Source organism: Ambystoma mexicanum, chromosome 1p, assembly GCF_040938575.1.
Source record: "Ambystoma mexicanum isolate Mex_15411 chromosome 1p, UKY_AmexF1_1, whole genome shotgun sequence".
NCBI lineage: Eukaryota > Metazoa > Chordata > Amphibia > Caudata > Ambystomatidae > Ambystoma > Ambystoma mexicanum.
In genome coordinates, this window is record NC_090921.1 from 401811265 (window position 1) to 401834001 (window position 22737).

Below are 22737 nucleotides of genomic sequence, written 5' to 3' on the forward strand. Positions count from 1 at the left end.
GTGTGATGAATAGAAGCGCCTGGAAGCACGTAAGTAAGCGCTTGTTGCCTGCTTCACGATGCGCTCTAACTGTCTTTTTATTTTGCAGGTACAAGTTCGGAGCGGCTGCAGGGTGCCGGAATACCCACTGGGTTAGATGTGGAAAGGAGTAATGGCACGTGAGTATTAAAGTTCCCCAATGTCTTTAAACGCACCTTGTTTTGTCTTTCAGATGCGGGATGCAGCGCCGAAGGCCTCCGGAGCGTGCAAAGAGTTGGTAAGCCTTTGTCTTTCAGATGCCGGAATGCAGCGCGAGGCGTTGGTGACAGCCGATGGACCAGGTAAGTGAAGAGCTGTCACTGAAGACCGTAATGCTAACCTGTTCTTTCTTGTCTTTATAGGTGTTGCTGAAGACTGGATTCAGGATGGTAAGCCTTTTTCCTTAGGCCCAGGATCAGATGCAGAAGACACGATGAGCGTTCTGCTGCAGAGGATGCAGAATAACGCAAAGCAAGATTCATCCATCGGGTGTGGTTTAAATAGCCTCCTGTAGTGCTTAGGTGTCTCCTTCCACAGCCACGCCTAGGTAAGAAAAGAGTTCCTGCTTTCCAGAAGAGTTCCAGTGTTCTGAATCTAGGGAGTGGCTCCTGCCCCACCCAACAGGAAAAGTAGTTCCAAACAGAAGAGGATCAGAGGCTCAACTGGCAGGCAAGTAAGCAGCATGGTCTGCTGCAGGTAAGTCCACCCAAGCATTATGAGCCCGGCGCTTCCAGCGCTGGGACTGGGCATATTTATGAGCCTGGTGCCACTGGCGCCAGGACTGGGTCCAAAAGGTCCCAATTGGAACTGGTTGGCACTCGGAACCTGGGTTATGGATCTGCTTCCAAGGGAGTTGGGAAAACCCTGACCTTTTGGAAGCAGAGATCATGACAGAAATACCGTCCTTCAAGCAGTGAACCCAGCTACTTGTCGAAACACCCTACACCAGAAAGTCTGGTGGTGCAGGTAGCAACCACTACCTCCATACAGGCTGCTTATCTGACCATCCAACCGGATCAGGATGATAAGAGGGTAGATGCCTGGTCAAGGAAAGTCTTCTCTGCTGGGAGCATGGCTCTCAAATCAGCCAACTTCACATGTGCCCTTGCAAATTTCACTTACAGTCTATGGCACTTTATTTCCATGGCGGCTGAGCATATTCCCGAAGGGGAGAAAAGCACTTCTTGGCCCTTGTTAAATATGGCAAAGAGGCTTTGTGAGTGTCTCTTCAGTAGGGTCTGGATTCTGCTGACAGAGTGGTTAAGGAAGTCTGGTTTTGCACCAGACGTACAATCTAGACTCCTTAGCATGCCTTTTGACGGGTCGCATCTTTTTGGCAGCAAGGCTAACAAAAGCCCTGAGAAGCTGCAGATCTCTAAGGCTGCAGGCAAGTCTTTAGGTGCCGCTATTAGGCAGCCTCAGCCTTTTCACTCCAGTGAAACATCATGGAGGGGTAGATCCTTTCGCTACTACTCAGTTGGATAGGCGAGAGGAATGGCTGGTCAAAGGGGCCAAAGAAGATTCCCTCGTGGTGGACGAGGGAGAGTTGCAAAGTACGCCCAAGTAGCGGCATCTTTACAGACAGCCATTGCATCACCCGCCTCAAAACCTCTCTGAGGTCTTGACTCACGACACTGCGGAATGGCGAGATTTTACTTCAGATGCTTGGGCACTACAAACCATAGCCCAAAGTTACTGCCACCCCTTCATTCAGTGACCTCAGAACAATCAACCGGGGAGCCATTGTTTGAAGGTTACAGATCCGTTCAAGATCGGGTTCCTTGTGCAGGACATTTTTACCCTGCTAGAGATAGATCCAGTACCTGCAATGGAGAGTAACAAAGGATGGTATTCTCCATATTTCCCAATCCCCAAGAAGGATAGAGGACTGAGACCCATCTTGGACTTGAAATACTTTAACAAGTTCCTCAGGAAGCACACGTTCAAGATGGTCACATTTTCTTAGATCCTCCAGCTCCAGGATTGGATGGTATCATTGGAATTTCAGGATGCTTATTTTCATGTGTCAATCTATCTCAAGCACAGAAGGTACCTGAGGTTCGCCGTTGCCGGTTCTCAATGTCAGTTTTGAGTTCTGCAGTTCGGGCTGACCTCCGCCCAAGTGTGTTCACCAAATTGATGGTGGTGGCAGCAAGTCTTTGGAGAGAGGGGGATTCATGCCTACCCTTAACTGGATGATTGGCTGATCAGGGTGCGTTCTACCGAACAAGTTAAGGATCATCTCAGCGTCACCTGCCTCTCCCTCCACAGACTAGGCTTCTTCCTCAATTACAAGAAGTCTTACATAATCCATCTTAAAAGCTCCAATTGATCGGGGGCGTACTGGATTCATCCTTGGGGAAAAGACCTCGCCACCCGAGGTGAGAGCTCAAGACTTTCTGCAGATGGTCACCAAATTTCAGAGTGCCCAGCGTCTCCCAGCATTCGACTTTTTGAGGTTGCTCGGCCTCATGGCATCCTGCATTTTTCTTGTGCCAGAGGCTGGCCTGAGAATGATATCCGTTCAATGGGCTCTCAGGAGACAATGGTCTCAGTTCTCAGGCAACATGTCAGACCTACTTCAGGTTCCAAGCAGGGTGACGCAGGATCTCCTGTGGTGGACCTGCGAGTACACTATTCTCTAGGGAGAACCTTTTTGGCAACCATGGCCGGAGATAACAGTAGTGACGGACGCCTCATTCACTAGGTGGGGAGCCCACGCCAATGATCTGACAATCAGCGGTCGTTGGTCTCCATCAGAGCCCAAACTACACATCAATCGTTTGGAGCAGACAGCAATCAGACTGGTGCTGAAGGCTTTTCTGCCCTCTGTATGGGGAAAGAATGTCCTGATAATGAGCGATAACACAGTGGCCATGTACTATCTCAACAAGAGAGGTGTAGGGTCACTACCACTGTGCAAAGAGGCAATACAGCTCTGGTACAGGGCAATTCAAGAAGGAATCTCCCTATTTGCAGTTTACCTAGCCAGGGAGCAGAACACGGCGGTGGACGTTCAGAGCAGGCAAAGCACAGTCTCCAAGGATTGGGAACTAGCTCGGGAAATCCTTGAAGAGATCTTCATCCTTTGGGGAACCCATCAGGATCTGTACGCTACCATTGTCAAACGGAAGTGTGAACTGTTCTGCTCCAGGGAATTACTCCCAAGAGGAGCTCTAGGGGACACGTTCGTAGAAGACTGGGAGTTTCGATTTCTGTACGCCTTTCCTGCAGTAACCGTCATTCCTCAGGTGATCAGGAGGTTGAGAAAGTCTGGGAAATCCATGATCATAATTGCTCCCGATTGGGCCAGGAGCGCGTGCTACCCAGACCTTCTGGACATGTCCATCTGCCCTCCAATATGTCTTCCACAAAGGGTGGACCTTCTCTCGTGAGAGGAGTTTCGAGTTCTCCATCCAGAGGTCAAGACACTCAGCCTTCACGCATGGGTTCTGAGAAGCTGAGGTATAAGGATTGGGACCTCCCAGATGACGTAATGGAGATTTTCCTTTCGGCCTGAAGGCCAGCAATTAAGCCATTGTACTGCTGCCGTAGGAACAAATTCTGCTGCTGGTGCAGGGATAAGAATGTGGATCCTTTGCTATGCAAATACAGGGGGCGTTATATTTTCTGCTGTACTTGGCCAATCTGGGGCTCCAGGTTGGGACCATTAAAGGCTATTTGGCGGCGCTTTCCATCTTCAAGCACTCATCAGAGGAAACTTCATATTTTAAGATACCTTTGGTGGTACAGTTTCTGAAGGGACTCACTAATGTGTTATCTTCATCTCCTTTTCAGTCTCCCTTAATCTTGGGACCTTAATCTTGTGTTAAACTTTCTTGTGTGTACCATTTTAACCTCTCCATTCATGTCCTTTAAGGCTACTAACGTTTAAGACCATCTTGTTGGTAGCAATAACATCAACCCGTAGAGTGAGTGAGTTGCAGGCACAATCCTCTAAACCACCGTTTACAGTATTTCATAAGGACAAGGTCGTCCTGAGGGTCAAACCTTCATTCCTACCTAAGGTCATATCTGACTTTCATTTAGGACAAAAGATTGTATTTCCCACTTTCTACCCTCCTCCTCATCCGGGCAAGGGGGAGGAGAGGTTACACAGGCTTGACCCACATAGGGTTCAGAGTTTCTACATTTCAAGGATGTCAAAACTTTGTCTGGATGACCAACTATTCATAGGATACACGGGTCATGGACTAAGACAGGCTGTAACAAAACAGACCTTGTACAGATGGATTATTCTAGCTATTTACAGCAAGGATCCTCCAGAAGGCTTGAGAGCCGATTCCACTAGGGGCATGGCTACTACTTCTACTTTGCAAAGAGGTGTTCCTATTAAAAACATTTGTGAAGCTGCCACTCTAGTGGAAGTACAGGTGGGATCCTTGAACAGAACTCCACCGATCATGACCAGTCAAGGGGAAGGTTAGGGTAAGGACTTTATGATCGTACAACCCTATGGTGGTAGACGGAATGCAAGCTCCTCCCCCCCTTGTTTCCCCAATTCACTGTGAAACTACCCCTATGGTTCTCACATTTTCTGAGCCTACTTATTTCAGCCTGATACAGGGATATCCAGGCGCACCTGCAGGTACAGTGGTAGTGTTCGGGTCCGGATAGACAGTTGATCCACACTCCAACGAGAAGGGTTTTAATACATTGGAGCCTTATTAACCAGGTTCCTCAGGACGAGGAGTACCATGGGCCACACAACGACAGTAGGAGCCCCAGGACACAACAGAGAAGGGCAACAGCAAAGAACACCGCGATCAGTGTGCAGAGCAGCAGCTGCAGGAGGATCAGAAGATTAGAGAAGAGATTGCTCAGTCTGCCTGTATAGAGCCAGAGAAATTGCTTGTCGAAACCCAGGTTGCTAATTTAGAGAGCCCTGTGACGTATAAGCCTTTTAATTTTATGGAAGTCTCAGAGGAGACGGTATGTTCCTTACTCACTAACCTGAAAGCTACAAATGATGTGCTATTTGCAATTCCTTCACTGGTAGCTAAGCGGGTAGCTATGGATATTGCATTTGTGACAGACTTTGTGAATAAATCCCTTTCCACAGGTATAGTTCCAGCCAACCTGAAGAAGGCAGTGATTACCCCATTAATAAAAAAAGGAAATTTGGACCCCAAGATTTTGAAGAATTATAGACCAGTGGCAGGATTGCAATGGCCAGCGAAGGTCCTGGAAAAAATAGTCATGTCCCAGTTACAGGTCTATGTGGAACAGGAGAAATTATTGGATCCTCTCCAATCAGGTTTTCGAGCAGGATTTGGGACAGAGACGGCGTATTGACAGTTTGGGACGATCTTTTGGAGACAGCAGACCAGGGGGACATGTCATTATTGATTATGCTGGACCTGTCTGCTGCATTTGACACGGTAGACCATAAGATCTTGTTGAGGTGGCTCGAGGAGGTTGGATGGGTCTCGGAACAGACTTAAAAATGGTTTGAGTCATTTCTAACTGGAAGGGAACAGAGTTAAGTTGGGGGATTTTCTGTCGGACTCCTTCCTGCAGTTGTGTGGGGTTCCCCAGGGTTCTCCACTCTCCCCATTTCTTTTTAATCTATATATTAAACCCCTTATGGATAGACTGAGGAAACATCAGGTAAAATTCCATTCTTACACAAAGAGTACATAGATCAGAGGAGACTTTCGAGCGGTGGAACAGTGCCTAAAGGAGGTACAAGCCTGAATGTGCTCCAATCAGCTGCTGCTAAATGTTAGCAAAACAGAGGATGCATTATTTGTTTCAAAATATCAGTTGCAAAATAATATGCAGACATTATTCACCATGTTTTCTGGGCTCACAACTGGAGTTCTCCCAGAAAATAAAGAATCTGGGATGTATCTGGGATGACAACATGGGATATGGAGCACAGGTTAACGCTAAGGTGCAGTCTGTGTTCCACACCCTACAAATGCTCAGACAGATCCTGCTGTTTATAGCAGAAAAGGATCGAGCAACAGTTATAGGGACTCTTACCAATTCAAGATTGGATTATGGAAATGCACTGTTGACGGGAATCCCAGGATTCCAACTACGAAGACGGCAAGTAGCGCAAAACACAGCAGTCAGACTGGTGCGTAGGGTGACAAAATCATCCCCCCATCACCAACCTAAGGAGATCCCTACATTGGATGGCGGTGAAAGAGCGAATTGAGTTCAAGATCCTCTGTATCATGTTCAAATGTATGAACCAGTTAGCTCCAAGTTATCTGTTGGATAAAATTCTGTCCTACATCCCTGCTCGCCATCTACGATCTAGTGACAAGAACTTGTTGAAAGAACCACGGTTTAGATGCGTAAGCAAAGGGGACAGAATATTTAATGTCTATGGACCGACCAAGACTCTGGAACAACCTTCTGAGAAATTAAAATCCTCACAGCATTCCGTAAAGCCGTAAAGACTTATTTGTTCTGCTGAGAGAATATCATCTGGTTTGACTATTGAACTGTGTATGGTTGTTTCTGCCCGACTATAGCTTTTAAGAAGCCTTGTTGCTTTTAGTTTTTGACATCAGCGCCCAGACACGATTAATTTCGTCAGGTGCGCGGTATAAATAAAATCAATCAAAAGCGAAATTGGTCTATAATTTTTACATTTTTTTACCATCCCTCCTCTCTTTTGGTATCACTGTAATCCTGGCCACAGTCATCGATTGACAAACTTTCCCCTTGCAAAAAAGAATTAAAGAGTCTACATAATATTGGAGCCAAAAGTGTATCACATTTCCTATAAAATTCCACTGGCAATGAGTCTAAAAGCAGTGACTTCCCCAACTGATTGTCTGATTCTACCGCAATGGTTTAGGTTTTATCAATGAGGTTCTGCGGGCAAACAAAACACCTGAAGACCCACTAAGGAAGATAGTGAATTTGAAGAAAGCCCCACAGTGCAGCTCTGCTGTTTTCAATAAGTGCCCAGTGGTTACAGTTCGGGTAAGAGACTCTATGATACTTTCATAGTTGTTGTTTGTTCTTTGGTTTTGTAGTGATAAGCAATAGGCTATCACTGGAGCTCAGGTATTTCCGATGATAGTTGCTATTCGCGTCTGATTTGTGCAGGAATGAGTGGTACGGTTTCTACTGGGAACAGAGGATACTGAGGGATTTTCTATCCAGCTGTGTCCACGAGATTAGGGAAAGGGAGCACTGATCCATTGGTTCCCTCTAGGCTCTTGAGAAGTCTGGTGTCCGCAGACAGCAGCAGTGCTTTATTGTCAAACCGGTCTTGCCAAGGGTGCAGCAGCAGGGCTTCTTTATGGTCTTCTTGTGATTCGGGACTCATCCCTGTTAGGGAGTTTTAAGCCCACCTTAGGTGACAGGGTTACGCCCTTAGTTTAGGCCAGGGCCACCCAAAGGTTGGGTAGCAATGGCTGAGCAGCCAGGCTTAGCCCAAGGAGAGAGAATGGCTGTAGTGAGGGACACAATGCTTAGAGCAAATGCTTAGTTCAAGGAACACTGACAAACTCCAAGTTATATAAAAATAGTGCTTATTTTATATAAACTAAGGCTTCAGAAGTAAATCGCGCAAGTACTAGTCACACAATAATATCAGAGAAGAATTAAAAGGTAGTATACCGTAGATCAATGTACAGCAACACAAAATGAAAGAAACTACTGAAACTAATAAGCAAATTTTAGATCACTCTTGTAATTTCAGTTAGCCCCTGCTTAACTAATCTTTGAAAATCCATCCCTATACTAGGCAAGTCTCACAGAGTCAAGTGGGACGCTGGGGGTCAGTGACCAAGGGCTGAGGAGGAGGAAAGACACGGGTAAGCAGCAGACAGAGCAGAATCTAAGAAGTAAAGTATCAGTTTTTTAAGTTAGACCCCAATGTGTTGTTCACCTCAATGGGACAGAAGGTATCCTGGAGCGGGGTGCAAGTAAAAGCTTATATGCAGCCCTCAAAGAACACCAGAACAACTCAGAGAGACCAAGGATAGTACCTAGGCTTGGAACAGAACGTTTTCAATGATGAACTTGGTGCAGCAGGAAGGTGCCCAAAGTGAGGCGACAATAGTCCCAGGTTCAGGCTTCTTATCCTTGGCAGCTGAAGAAGGAACTTTGGAGGGAATAGACAGATGCACTCTAGCAGTGGGACGCACAGCAGTGGATCTTCGCAGCACTGGTGCATTGAAGCCCTTCACCTGATTCGGGTTAGCGACTGTTTTAGTCCGGTAGACTGCTCTTCAGTTCTTGGTCCACGACTCAGTTGAGGGGACATCTATGAAAGGGAAAGAGTCTCTGCAGGCCAGAAGTATGCCCCCATGGTTCCAGGCAAAAACACGATTCCCAAGACATTGCACCACAAAATGGCACAGGTCCCAGGGTATCAGGAGTTTGCAACCCGGGAGGGTCACAGCTCTTCGTTGGGTGGTGCAAAATGCAGGTGGTCTTCAGACTGATTTGGTCCACCAGACCAGGGGAGGAGGTCTTCTTCAAGAGATTTTCCCCCTGCCTCTCAGAATTCAGTGTCCATTATGCATCAGTCACTCAGCGGCTCTGGCAGTTGCTCGGACATCCTTGTACGAATTCTACTTCAGGTCATCAGTCCAGTGGTCGACTACAAGTTTCAGCTCCAAGACCCTCGCCTGTTATGCAAAAAACCTGGCTAAGCCCACCCATCTTAGTATAATTGAGCTATTGTGACAGGTTAAGCTTCCTAAGGTGGCGCGATACAACAGTCCTTAAAAGTAAAAACAATTTTATTATGTTCAAACAATTTTACAATGAAATTAAATCAACATCCAATTGGTTACAAACATATAATTATTGTGCATTGGGTGCTCTTATTTACATAGAAAAGATCTATAGGAATTTCACAAAGCCTAAAGTTGGCATTGTTCAAAAACAAAATGAGTGTCACAAACACAATATCAATGCACACAAAAGTCACGTTATTGCCGTATACTGTTAGTTGGGCCTCTGTGAGAATTCAGAGGTCATGATCTCGACATGTTTCTGTTCTAAAGGTGTTAAGTAGTGAACATTCTTCAGGAGAGTTAGTCCATATCAATTCTTATTCAACAGATCCAGGTAGTGTGTAGTGTTAAAACGAGCTAAACCTAGGCTGGTTCTTGTGGGGGCGAACAACTTCTGTATTCAGTTGCTGTAGGACGGCTTAGTGGTCCTATGTTGAGGGCTGGTCTTGGGATGCATCGTTCTCAAGTCATGGCTTTGTTTAGGATCCCCTTAGGTTGTTGTCTTGTGAAGGGATACCTCAATAATTTGTAGGATCTTCCAACAGAGTCAGGGAGTCTCGTAGTTCCCTCAACCAGATGCTGAGATCAAGTCGTTTTCCATCCTGTGGGGGATTTTGACTCCTAGAGGGTTATGTACTGATCTAGCATTTATACATTGTATATGTTAAATTTGAGTGTCCAAGTACGATTACAAATGTGTGTAGGTCTTTCATGTGACAATTAGGTGACCGTGAGACAAAGCTGTGTTGAGTATATAGCTTGATGATAAGATATTCATATACTACATCCTCATTCAGTCTATGAAATACTGTTGCACTTTATCTGTTTGCACTTTTCATGCATTATGCACTTCATGCTATTTTGGAGCACTTTATTGCATTTTACACAGATATATTTGTAGAATTATATTTTGTGTATGCATTTTAAATTTGTACTCATAGTAATACATTGTTTGAATAAATGGTGTGTTTTATATATAATGTTTGAGAGATTTGCAGAATTTACATTATAAAAGTAATCTGAAAAAGGTAGCGCCTATGGGATTGATTTCCAATATAAAGTAATCTCAGAGACTTAAGGTGTCCTTTTGGAGGTAGGATGAGGACTCGGCTACCTACTCTAGTGTGTGGTATATTATAGTACTTCCCCTCTATCAGAGTAGGAGTTCTCTCTTTGGATAAACGTGAGGGGTAACATTTTACAGATTTTTTTCATCCTGCTACCTCCATATATGGTAAATGAGTGATTGTCCCTTATTCATCTAAATATGATATTTTCCCCAATAAATATTATTACCTCACAATCGTATCTGGTTTTCTATAATTTGGTCTCAAGTCAAACATTAGTATACCTCAACACCAAATAGGAATTAACACAATGTTAGAGAACCAGTGGAATGCCTGTAAGGTTGAACTACATGACATTTAGGACATGGAATTCGTTTTTATTTAAATGGTGTAATTTGTGATCATTTGTGGAAATACAGCAAACATGGATCAAGAACTTTCACAAAAAATATCCAGAAGGTGGTGCTGCAGATATTTGAATATAGAAAATAGCTAATCATTCAAATCATTGGCCTGATCATGCTCCGGGGAAACCTATGGCCGCTGTACAAGTGTGACCACTATAGAAACACTATGTGCAATCAAACTTGTGGAAGCATAAATATAGACAAAGCCAGAAGGACCAACATTAGGAAGAAAGATGCTACCAGATTTTCACACTATAGCCTGAAACTGGCCGCAGTTTGGCAAATAGTTGCCATTCTCTCTGTGGTGACAGAAAGGTATGATGAATCTACTGATATCCTCACTCCTTTCCTTGAGGTAGTCTCTCCCTATGTGGTCAGGGGATTGTAGCCTCTACCTGATCCTGACCATGGGGGCAGCTGTATGAGGGAGGACCGCCTGGGGGAGGCCACCCTCGGGGAGAAGGGAGTGCGCCATTGAGAAAGGTCACATACCCCCCCACCCCCATTCCCTCAATTCCTCAAACCCTAATGGGTTATTGCACCACTCATCCTCATCCATATACCAGAGCCAGTATTGGTGTTCCCCAACATGAAAATCAGAGTAAGACATTAACTACTGAGACGAGTAAGAGGCACGCAGCAATGATGATTACTCCTGAGAAAGTCGAATACCAGCTTCCTCAACAATACATACAGAATCTTCCATCAACTACCGAGATGAGGAACAGACAAAGCTCATTAAGCATCATAAGACCGGGAAGCCTACACTGCGGTCCAGTCTTTGGAAACTCTTTAATCAGACCGGGAGATTTAAAACCCGGACAGCTGACAGCAAGGCAAGAGAGCTGGAGACGCTGACCTGTGCAGTTACCTACACTAGTACCTGCTGGAACGTTGGGGAAGACGCTGTGGGAAAAGCTGTAGAGGCTAGTCTGCCCAGCAGGAACAGGAGCCGTAGAAAGGACTCGTTGCCCATGAGAGAAAGGCAGAGGGAAATTAAGACCAGCACAGCAGAGGTGCAGTGGATGACAGGTTGCATGTCAGGCCGAAAAGCTGATCAAAGCACAAATAACAGCACAGCAGAGGATTGTAATAAGGTTGTGATATAAAAGTCCTGGCAGGGGAGTATACCAGGTAAAGAGAAACGTGTGAAAGTCTATAAAAGAAAGTCCAGAGAGAAGAATATATCAGGCAAATCAAGTGTGTGTTAAGTTCAGGAGAATCCGTAAGGAAGTCACATGCCTGAGGATCGTGAACTATTTGGAATTCTTTGTTTTGAAAGAGCTATTTTTCCCAAGAACTCTGTGTGCACCAAGAGGGAGAAGCTATACCACTTGGGCTATAAGAAACGTGCATATTGATATTGAGTCATTCCTGGGTACGTTGAAAATTGTCAACTTGGAACTTTTTGTTGAGTTATAACTTTTCATTTGAATGGAACATTTGTGCACCTTGAGATCTGCAGAGAATTTCCTATACACATTTGAGTTACTTTGCAGAGTGTGAGGGCCAGAATAGGATTTCGGACACAGGACATACGTTTTACTTTGGACATCTTAACAATGTACATACCCCTTAGTTTTTGGTTGAGGTAGGGAAATACCTCCTAGGATAGAGATAGTAAGGCATTTCCCCAACCCCTTTTGATTTCAAATAAAAGTCTTTAGCCAAAACTATGAGTACCCTTTGTCCGCGTCTCATTCCTGGCTCCTCACAAAGGTCTTTGTAAAGTAAGCACCCAGCACAGCCCAGATAACCTGAGGACATCTTGAGGGTTCAAAGATGACTTGCACAATTTTAGGTGTGAACCCCAATGAGTGAGGGAGATAGCACGTCATCTGAAACTGACCTGACACCTGCTCTGCAACACAGCTGTCGAGATAAGGAATGCGCACCAACACCTATATGAACATCCTCATGGAAAATGCAAGCCTTGAACTGACAGTGCTTCTGACCCACCACAAAGCACAAACATCTCTGATGCGTCAGATGCACTGGGATATGGAACCTAACACTAATCCTCCTCTTCTAGGGATTGAAGATCTAGGCCAGTGTGACCAACTTGATGGGTTTCCTTTAGGAGAAACATGTTCCATCGAAGAAAGCCAAGGCTGGAACACCATCCATTCTCGACATCTGCTGAATCAACTGTCTCTCTAGCTAAATCCGTCCTGAATTGGGCAATGATTCTGTAGTGATGGTCATCTGGCAGAGGCTACTGATATGGATTGGAAGGAGGCATGTGCAGAACCTGAAGTCGATAGCATCAGGAAAATACCTGCAATACCCATTTGCCTGAATTAATTTGCTTGAATACCTGGCAAATTGACTGAATTATGCACCCATGGACAAAGTGAAACGAGAAACAAATTAAAGAGGTTTGGAATGGGCAAGGAAGAGGAAAGGCACGAAGAGGCTCTTCCACAAAATAATTCCTAGGTAATCAGAAAATGTGTACTGCTGCTGATTCTGCTAGCCAAGGCGCTCTGCTCCAGCTCAGAAAAGGATCCACGCTTGCAGAAGAAAATAAGTTGATGAAGGAGCTACAAGGTCAGAGGGCTTGGCCATAGCTATACAAGGTGTATATTCTGAGTGGCTCATGAGCATTGGTACCATAGAGGTTTACACCATCATGGGCATGCCCAAAAGGTGCAACCTGGAATGGCAGTTGTAAACCCGGTAGAAAGCATACAAGAGTAACAGTGGCTGAACTTACCTGTGGTTTTGGGCCAGACCCTTCAGTCCACTGTATAAAGGATTGTTTTCAAAGATCGGTGTATCTGTTTTTTTATTTTCATCCGCTAGCATACACTGAATGAGCGCCTGCATATATTCAGTGGCGTGTGCTTTGAAGACTCCTTGGAAACATCTGATAGGGTATTGGTGTACCATGTCAAAGTTCATGGGGAATAGACATAACAGGTCCACACAAAACACTTTCCAGCCAAAGGCATCAGGTTTCTTCAAATCACTATCAGGAATCAATGTTGAGAAAGCTGTAAGTCATGACCCAGCAATGGAACCCTATACAACCAAGCTCTCTAAGTCGGATGAGCAAAGAGGAAATTTGGGTCCCGGCTGTGCAATGCTGCTTAAGGACCACCTCCTTAATACACAGCTGGAAAATAACGTTTTAGAGTTAGAGCCTCACTAAATGGTTGCAGCCTCTCTTTTGGCATATCCTGCCACACAATATGTCCGCAAGGGCTTGAGATCTTCTCACCACCACAGGAGCTAGAAGACTGAAATAACCCAGATCCCTGGCTATAAAGCAGTAGGAAAGAGGAATGCGCAACTCCTAAAACAAACGGACCTTAGCATAAATTCAGCCTCAAACAAATTGTCTGTACCCCTGGCTTTACAAAACACTTCTACCAAGTGCTCTAGGCCAGCCCCAGACCACAAACATCATTCTGAGAGGGTACAGGTGACATGAACACCTAATTTATACAGAGCTCAGAGGAGTTTGGTGTTGGGGTATAGATAAACCTCTACTGTACAGCGATGTAGCAGCGGGCAGAGCCACTGGGTGAGCCCTGACTGAAGGGGGTTAGGAACCAGTCTGAGCATGTCATGCAAGCATGAAAGCCTCCCACGTCACCAGAGTAGAAGAGGCACTGGGAAATGAGACTCCCTTGCAATCAAAGTTAGTTATGCATCCAATGTGGAGGCCTACTCAGGAGCAGGGTAATGGTGTCCCCATTTTTCTTGATGATAAAAAAGACCTGTGCTTGGAAGATGGTTCACCATTTAGAACAAACTATTACTCCTTCTTTGCCTTCTCAATTGACTGGTGCAATCAATGGCTGTTTAGGCACTGGGTACGGATGGGTGGTAGCGGGGTAGGAAGCATGCAGAGTTGAATGCCACTGATGAGCAGGGGGGGCACACACTGCCCCTTCCAGAACTGCAGAGTACAGTAATGTTGGTCCATGAGCTCCTAGGAGGCCTTGAGCATCACAGGCTCACAAGATGCTCAGATGTTGGCACCACAGGCAATCCCTAGGTAAATGACATCTGGCTCTTGCAGTCTCTATACAGCTTGAAGCTCCAAGATCTAAGAGCACACAGGGAAATATTTAACTTGAAAACTAGCATCTGCTCCAGAGCAATCGCCTGTGGGTGTGAAAAAAGGCACCATGGTCATGAGACTTGAGCGGCTCTGCTTATGTGCTACGGACATCACTACAGATGAAAATGATGCCATAATGGTTTACACACAAAGCCGCTTGCTTCCTCACCACTGCAAAGTGGTTATGAAAACATTTGTCAGTCCAGTCTGAAGATATTTCAACAGATAAAAATCTTGTTTTTAGTCTCACATTCTAAGCTTGAGGTTTATCCAAGGTCCAAAAGAAACTCAGAGCAGATCGAGAATTGTCACCTGATGAGCGCTCATTGGACCCATAAGTAGTCACTTTGTACTACAGACACTGAGATCAACTGGCTTTTGAACTACAGGCAATTTGCAACAACACCACCATTCTGCACAGCCAAATAGAACACTCACCACTTGGAGGTTTCGGCCTGGGAGGCACATTTTTCTTGGGCGGAAGAGCTGGAGTGTCTTGTTTGCTTCTGAAAGGATCGTCTGAAAATCCTTGCCCTCCAAAGGAAGAGGCAAACGGGTCAGTGGCAGGGGGCTGATTAGAAAGAGAAAATAAGAGGAGCTGAAATTAACATGAGAGATCCCACGTTTGACAACAGATTGTATTGAAACTTGTAGCGTTCCATGGCAGTGGAATAAAGAAAGAGCATGATTCAGCACTCACTGTAGTGGAATGAGGTGGGTGAGACACAGGGTCAGTATGACACATCAGGTAGAAAATGCCAGGAGATAAAGCCAAGATAATATTTCTGGTGATTGCAGAGGATGATGTGGCAGGAATTCTGGAAGACCCAGGATTTGAGATCATAGAGAGCGCTCAAGTTGAGTTTCGAGGTGAAATACCATATCCAAGTTAAGCACAGTGTTAGGGGGGCACCTTCATAAAAAACCTCTCTCTCCTGAAATCTAAACTCATTCCCGAGGCTATACCTGAATATTGAACGAAGGTGGTGGGTGTACATATGCTACATTTGAAACTGACCAACGAAGTATTGCATGACATTCAGTAATCCTTTTTTGCGTCTCAGGATTTGGGGGCCAGGTCTGTGGATCAGGTAAGCCTGCACACAGAACCCTTCCTCAACAACCCATCTTCCCTCGGTTATGCGTCTAAGATAAATTGTAGACGGATTTTCAGAATCCGATTTATGGACAGATTTTGAGAGACCACCCTATTCTAGTGAACAGGAAAATCAAATGTCTACCCAAACTATCTGGGAAGCGTGACTAAGCAGCAATCTTTAGAGTTAGGGGGGTGAGAGTGTGGAAGGGTTCAGTTAAGAACAGGTTAGTCAGAATGAATACAAATAATGTGTTTAGGCATTAGACAAACTCTTAGCAAATAAAAACCACAGGTTATTAGCGTAGCAATGGATTTTCTAGAATCTTGCCTTGTGGACATATTTTAGGAGGACACCCTAGTTATAGTGAAGAGAACTCTCAGAAGTTAGTCAAAACCCAATCAAAGCAAACATGGCGAGCAATCGAGGCTATTCTCAGGAGTGTGTTAGCGGGGTCAGGGATCCACAATGGGTCCACACAATAATTAAATTTAGACAGGAATGTATAAAAATACAGTATTTCTTCCAGGCATTAAACACACACTTAAAAATGAAGCATAAGATAATATCACACAACACTCGTACTCATATGTCCCGTCCCCTTTCCTCCATACAGCATGAGCGTCCCTTCCAAGGAGACAGAACCTTTTTCAACAGAAAAAACCTTCATCCCCTTTAAATCTAGAGGCGCCCAGGGGTGCGGCCCTGGGAGCATGCGCTACCCTGACTACGCCCACCAGCGACACTCCTCAGTTCCCTTTTCCGCATTGACTGGAACGGGCTGATTTCACCAGCGCTCCTGGGTTTGGCCTTGCCATGTAATTCCACGCGCTCTTCCCCGGATTCTTCTCCTATCTTTTCATCTTTATTTGTCATTAGGTACTTGATCCTCCAGCATCAGACTCCTCCACAGCGCATGTCGACTTCAGCGGGTTTCAGCAGGTGCCCAGCCAGCAAGGGGTCCTTTTCTACATCTGACCCCCATGCTCTTTGCCTCTGCTGCCTTGGCCCGACCACGGCTGGCAAGGTTGTACCGCGTGCGATGCTCTGACTCCGCGTGCACTGAAGAACAGGCTAGCTAGGTAGAGGGAGCTCTTCGAAGGGTCGCATCCAGAGGACTTGAAGAAAATCATCAAACAGAGATCGAGGCCCAAGGGAGGGCCGTTGTTTTACATCGCACCCCATAGGAGCAACTCCTTCCCAAGGAAACGTCCTAGTTGGAGGAACCTCTTGGGTTCTGTCACCTGCACCGAGGCTAATCCAGCTACCGGCCTTACGGCTGAGGGATCTTCGGATCCTACCAGTCTCAGTGCTGAGGGATGAAAAGGTTCTTCCGAGTCTACACCCGAGGGGCAGTGCCCTATTACTGGCTCAATGCCCGAGGGGGCGCCTGCACGCAGCACTACCGGCAACAATGCCAAGGGGAACACGCCTTCCAGGCCCAGACCATGAGGTGCAGGGTAGGCCTCATGCTCCAAAACCAAGAGTCCTGGAGGAGGCCCAGCCCAGGGAGCCAGGCACCACGACTTTGGCACGTGGGACGCAGCTCGACAAAATGGCAGAAAACATGGCCGCTCGTCCGATGCCACTCCTGGGAATAGAGCAGGCAGGTGAACAATTTTCTAGGTGGGACTGGTGTCAATCAGGTACGTGGCCTACAGTTTGTCTATCAGCAGGGCAGGTTTCCCCTGCTAACTAGACAGAGTGTGCTCTGGCCACAGCAGCCCCCAGCCACTCCGTTAATATCCCCTGCCTCCTCTTCTGCCTCCAAAGACAGGTTCTTCGAAAACGTTCTTGTCGCTGATGCAAACGCCCCAGATGGGGGCCATCCTATGGGATGCTGTAAGGGACTTGCTCCCACCCGTCACTCCACCGGCGCCCATAGTCATTCCCCCTATGGGTCCGGTGCCACAGGCCCCAGCACGGCCCCTGCCGGCCCCATCCGCCCCCTTCGATTCTAGCTTCCCTGCCTCCCACAGTACAGGCGGATCCACACTAGACTCCGCAGCAGCCTCCTGCTCCAGTCTCCACACCGCAGCCCATGGCGCTGTTTAGGATTTCAATCAGGCGACACACGTCTTGGTCTCAGCCTAGGATGCAGCGCTCAATTGATATGCCTTTCTCTTTATTTTATGCAAATTCAATTTGCGATGGTACACAACTTGTATCATACCCCCTTTTTCAAATACCCCAGGTCATAATGGACCATGAACCAGGCCGGTTGGTGAAAATGCTATATTTTATTTCCTTTTAAAATTCAAAAAAATCATACCATTTTTAATATGGGGCAGCAATCACCAATGGCGGGATAATTACAATGAAAATGAAATCAATGCACTTGGTTAACCTTCTCCTAGAACATATACACTGCACAATTGAATAGGAGCACTTTTTGATTTAGGAAAGATAGCACCAAAGTTAAGGTTTCCCCCTGCAATGTTCCCTCAACCCACAAATAATCGAATTCTGAGTTGATAGAAAGAAGCAGCAGGTAGTCAGGAATAAGAGTGAGCAAACAGTATAAAAATCCGACCTTCCCTCACAAAACCCTTTGCAATAGCATGAAATGATACTCGGAAACGGCAAATAAATAATTAATGTGCGGTTTAAAACTTGAGTTAAATATGATTTCTCACAAATGCAACAATGCACAAACAGTAACAATCATAATACCAAGGATCAAAAAGGAGCATACAATTTGCAAATGAGAGGAAAGTTAAAACAGCTACAGCCAAATGACACGTTAAAAAATTTGCAATTTACCCAATTCCTGTTTAAAATGTCAAAAACGGTTTCTTTGAAAAACGGTTGAAATACTCGAATCTGGAGTGCAGGTGTTGGGTTGGGGAACAGATCTATATCACAGGGACAATATAGAGGTGGAAATAGGTATCTAGCTTGTGAATTGAGAGAGATTTGAAAGGTAGAGAGGTTTGTTTTTAGGAAAATAGAGCAGTTAAAAGTGTGAAAATCGGTTATGAAAGAAAGGAAAATATTACACTAACATATCTACGCTATATTGTTAAAGAGGAACACAGTAAGCTCCAAGGTTGATTCGCGAGGTCAACCTTGTCACCCCAGTGCTCAATTCCAACAATAAAATATATGGATATGAGTTTGATTACTCCAAATATACCAAAGGGCTTATAATTTACACCAGCCAAAATTGAAAAGAGATGGCGCTAGCACTTAAACATTAAGGAAAGGATACGAGGATAATTCCAACAGTTTCAACAAGTTACCAGGGTATGAATATGACTACTCAGAGTGGGATAAGGACAAAGGCAAGACAAGACAAGCTAAGCTATGTGTCTCTATGGGGTGGATATTATACTCACAGTCCACTTTTTAGTTTTGGGATTTTTGGACAGTCAGCAGGGTCTGGTCACCACACGGTGGCGTACCTGGCAGAAATCAGCTGAGCAAGGTCTGGTCAGCGGGTAGCGAACAGCTGGACAATTCAGGTCATTGGTTGGCACACCTACTGCTGGATGCAGTTGGTGGGCAGCAAGCCAGTCTGATTTCAGGATGCAAAAGGTACCACAGCTCTCCCCTTTTTAATGGGAGAATTGTGGGTTGATTCTGGATCAATGGCCTTGCTGGGAATAGGAGCAGCAATGCTTTGGCCTTGCAGTGGGGTCTGGAATCTGGCAGGATGAATGCAGAAGATCAGGAACGCAGGAGCAGGAAATTCAGGAACCGTATTTAGAGTCCTGTCATGGACTCTTATTTATAATGCATAGTGACATCATAGAAGTATATGGCTGGGCAGGCTTGGCTAAACACACCTCTAAACCACTGGACTGATCAGGGGTGATAGTCCCTGCCTTGCTCCCAGCTGGTTGGATATCAAGGGCAGGATGTCAGATTTATGATGCGAGTTTTACAATGTTCAAAAACCTCCCACAGTTACTTTACCTAAAATCCGATTTTGCCACAAATAGTAAATTTATACGGTTGATGTCTCTTAGCAAATTACATAAACAGGTTACATATTTTATGCAGACCATTGCAGTCTAACTCTGCAATCTGGGAGACATTGTTTTGTGCGTTAATAATCGTTGGTCATTTTCAGTGTGAAATGTTCGGCCCAGAATTATGTGACTTTACTCGTGCGTACATACTATCATGGGGCCTCTTTCTGTTAGTTTTTAACATACCATCATGTGGCCTTTCCTCATGATTCACATTTGTCTGGCGTTCGTGTCCCATACATGCTATTGACAGCCAAGACATCTTATTTGAAAGCCACAAAAATCACATTTAAACTACTACATTTATACATTTTTGCCAAGTCCTGTTGCAAAGATAACCGTCTTTAAAGTTTCTTAATAAAATAGTCTTTTGAAACAAATGGGCATCCTTTGTCCTACACCGGCCCATTTCTTTTCTTTTCAGCTACCACACAACTGTCACTTCCCCCAGATAGAGGATGGGGTTTTCCCAGCTTGATTGAAGGTTTATTGCCCCTTCTCCACTTCACACATCTGTGTCCTGGAAATTCCATTGTAGAGGGCTCAGCCCATACTAGATTCTGTCCAACCTAGTAATTATCGCTGGGGTGTTAGTATCACCTGAGAGGGCCCCTTTTTTTTCGGTCATCCTCTCAGCAGAAACCTGTCTTGGGCTGACTCCTCCCCCCCATGCAGCCACTAAAGTTTGATTTAACTATTTATTTTTGCTCGAATTGGAAGAAAACCTACTGAATAGAACCATTTCATACATTGTATTTTCATGGTACAATCCCGTTTCACATTGCTAGGCAAGAAGACGCATTTTGTTTAACCTAGTACTCTCAAACAAGCATTTTTCTCCTTTAGTTTGCAAAGCCTATTTTTACACATGTAGTGCAAGCTGCTAGCACTTTGCTTTCAAATTCGGTTTTTGACTTTTTATCTTGATTCCCACACTATTTGCAGCTATAGTTATTTTCTTTTAGGCAGTAGTTTATTTGAACCACCTATGCACTGAAATTGGCATAACCCAGAGCTGGGGTTTCTTTGAATTACTGGCACTTGACACTTTGTAACTCAAAAGTGAACGTTTTTCCCGTGCGATGGAAAATGAAGTTTATTGATTTTTCTCAGATTCGGTTTGACAGACCCTGTCATTCAGAGGTCATCCTTGGTTTTGCTGAAGCACAATGGGGATATGAATGGGCATGGCAGGGCCTTATTACTAACAGTAGTTTGAGGAAGAACAGATAAAAATAGCGTCAGAGCAGCATAATTTTAAGGTCAAATACCCCCTTTTTCAATGGGGCCTTAGGCTGGCAGCAAAGCAGCGCTGCTTTTTCACTCCATTTCTTTAAGACAAATAAGAACACACCCTAGTAGCCTTTCTCGGGGTGCTTCCTGTTCCATCTTGCCCAATGGCGCTTGGCAAAACAGTGCAGCCATCTTTTTGTTGCTGCAAAAGGCAGTTTTGTTTGGTGCAATGGTGTTCACTGGAGCCAGTGCAGCCCTTTTTCTGTTTCTGCTGAAGCGCAGCTTGGTTATGGAGAAATTCTGTTCAGTGGGTCAATGTAGCCCACTCCTCCGCCCGCTCTGGACAAGCTGGACACCCTGGTGGACACAAACGAGGAGGAGGAACCTGACACGCCATCGTTAGCGAAGGCCTTCCACAACAGGCTTGCAGGGTTGGCAGAATATTTGGGTCTTCCTCAACCTGAGGTTGAGCAGCCCGAGGAAGGGGTCCTGGCAGAAGTCCTCACCCTATGACCCCCTACCAAAACAGGTATCCCGATGCAGAAAGACGTTGGGGCTCTGGCCAAGAAGGGGTGGCTCAAGCCTCACTCAGCCCAACCCGTCAATCGGCGCCTCAATGGCAAGTTTCGAAAGATGGAGGGGGATACACTCTTGTTATCAATGCAACCCCAGCCGCATTCTTTGGTGATCGTTGCAGCCTCACTCTACTCTAAGATGTAGTCGTCCTCTGCCACCAAATCCTCGGCGCCGCTAGGCAAGGAGGAGAAGATCTTGGAGGTGTACAGGAAGAAGCTGTACTCGAACGCTTCCCTTCACCTGCGTCAGGCCAACGCAGATGCCATGCTGGCAGCCGCTAACCAGATGTTGTGGCGGGAAATAGACTTCCTTACGGAACTTCTGGTGCAGAGCTAGGCGCACTTCAAGTCAGGTCTAGGAGAATCCAGGCTGGTAGTGCATGGCATCATGGAGTCCACAGTGGCCCACATCGATACCTCTTGCCAGACCATCTGTACCGCCATGGACATAAGGACCACCTGGCTTTGGGCTACTAAGTTTAACCCTGACGCCCCAGATCGCATATTGGACCTTCCGTTCGAGGGTAGCAACCTCTTCCACTCTACCTCTGATGAGGAATTAGATCAAAAGAATAACAGCTCACAGACTGCAAAGTCTTTATCTATCCTGACGAAGGCCACACCCAAGGCGTACACCCAGTCGCATCAACGCTCTGACAAGGGGCGCGTGTTTGGTGGGTTCCAGGGATTCCAGGAACAGAAGTCCAGACAACCTAATCGCTCGTCAAGGCAGCACCAGCGCAAGAAACAAAAGGGGTTTGGGGGTGCAAGGGCTTCTTCCAGTCCCCCTCCTCAGCAGCAGCCTCAGCTGGTAAAAAGGCATGACGCATCCCTTCAGGTCCACGTGGGTGGCAGGCTTGCCTCGCACATGCATTTCTGGCACAGAAACTTTACGGACCCCTGGATCCTCTCTGTAGTATCCAAGGGGTACCGCCTAGCAATACCTCCCTCCACTCCACTCCACTCCACTCCACTCCACTCCACAAGATTGGGACGGCAACTCTGTTGGCAGAGATCCGATCGCTCGTCGAGAGCCAAGTAGTGGAAGAAGTGCCAACCTCCCAGAGAGGCTTCGGCTTCTATTTCAGGATTTTTGCCCTACAAAAAAAGAACCAGGCTGGTCTGAGAGTTGTATTGGAACTATCCACCCTCAACCTCTCCCTCCCTCTTCAGAAATTCAAGATGGTTACGCCAGCGCTCATTGCGGAGACACTAGACAGAGGAGACTGGATGTGCTCCCTGTAGCTGAATGACGCCTACTTGCACGTCAGATCTGGCAACCTCATCGTTCCTTCCTAGGCTTCAGGATCATGGTCGGTCACTTTCAGTACAAGGTGCTACCCTTTGGCCTCAACTCAGCCCCCAGGGTGTTTACCAGACTCATTAATGCAGTGGCAGCACTCCTCATGGCCCAGGGCCACCATGTCTACCCGCACCTGGACGACTGGCTTGTCAGGGCAAGATGCCCGGGGGCTTACACACACTTCCTCTGCACTTATGAACCCTCTCCACGACCTGGGGTTCACTATCAACCTCAAGAGGTCTCAGATGCAGCCCAC

At 46.0% G+C, this 22737-nt stretch overlaps 1 protein-coding gene across 10 annotated transcripts in view; it reads right to left on the bottom strand.

Annotated features, from left to right (window-relative positions):
- EPS15L1 (epidermal growth factor receptor pathway substrate 15 like 1) overlaps nt 1-22737 on the bottom strand; it is a 2005341-nt gene that overhangs the window by 606250 nt on the left and 1376354 nt on the right. For all 10 annotated transcript variants that reach the window (XM_069649173.1, XM_069649176.1, XM_069649175.1 and 7 more), the window contains one exon: nt 14738-14870. In XM_069649173.1, the coding sequence (XP_069505274.1) occupies nt 14738-14870 (133 nt within the window). The remainder of the gene's footprint in view (nt 1-14737; nt 14871-22737) is intronic.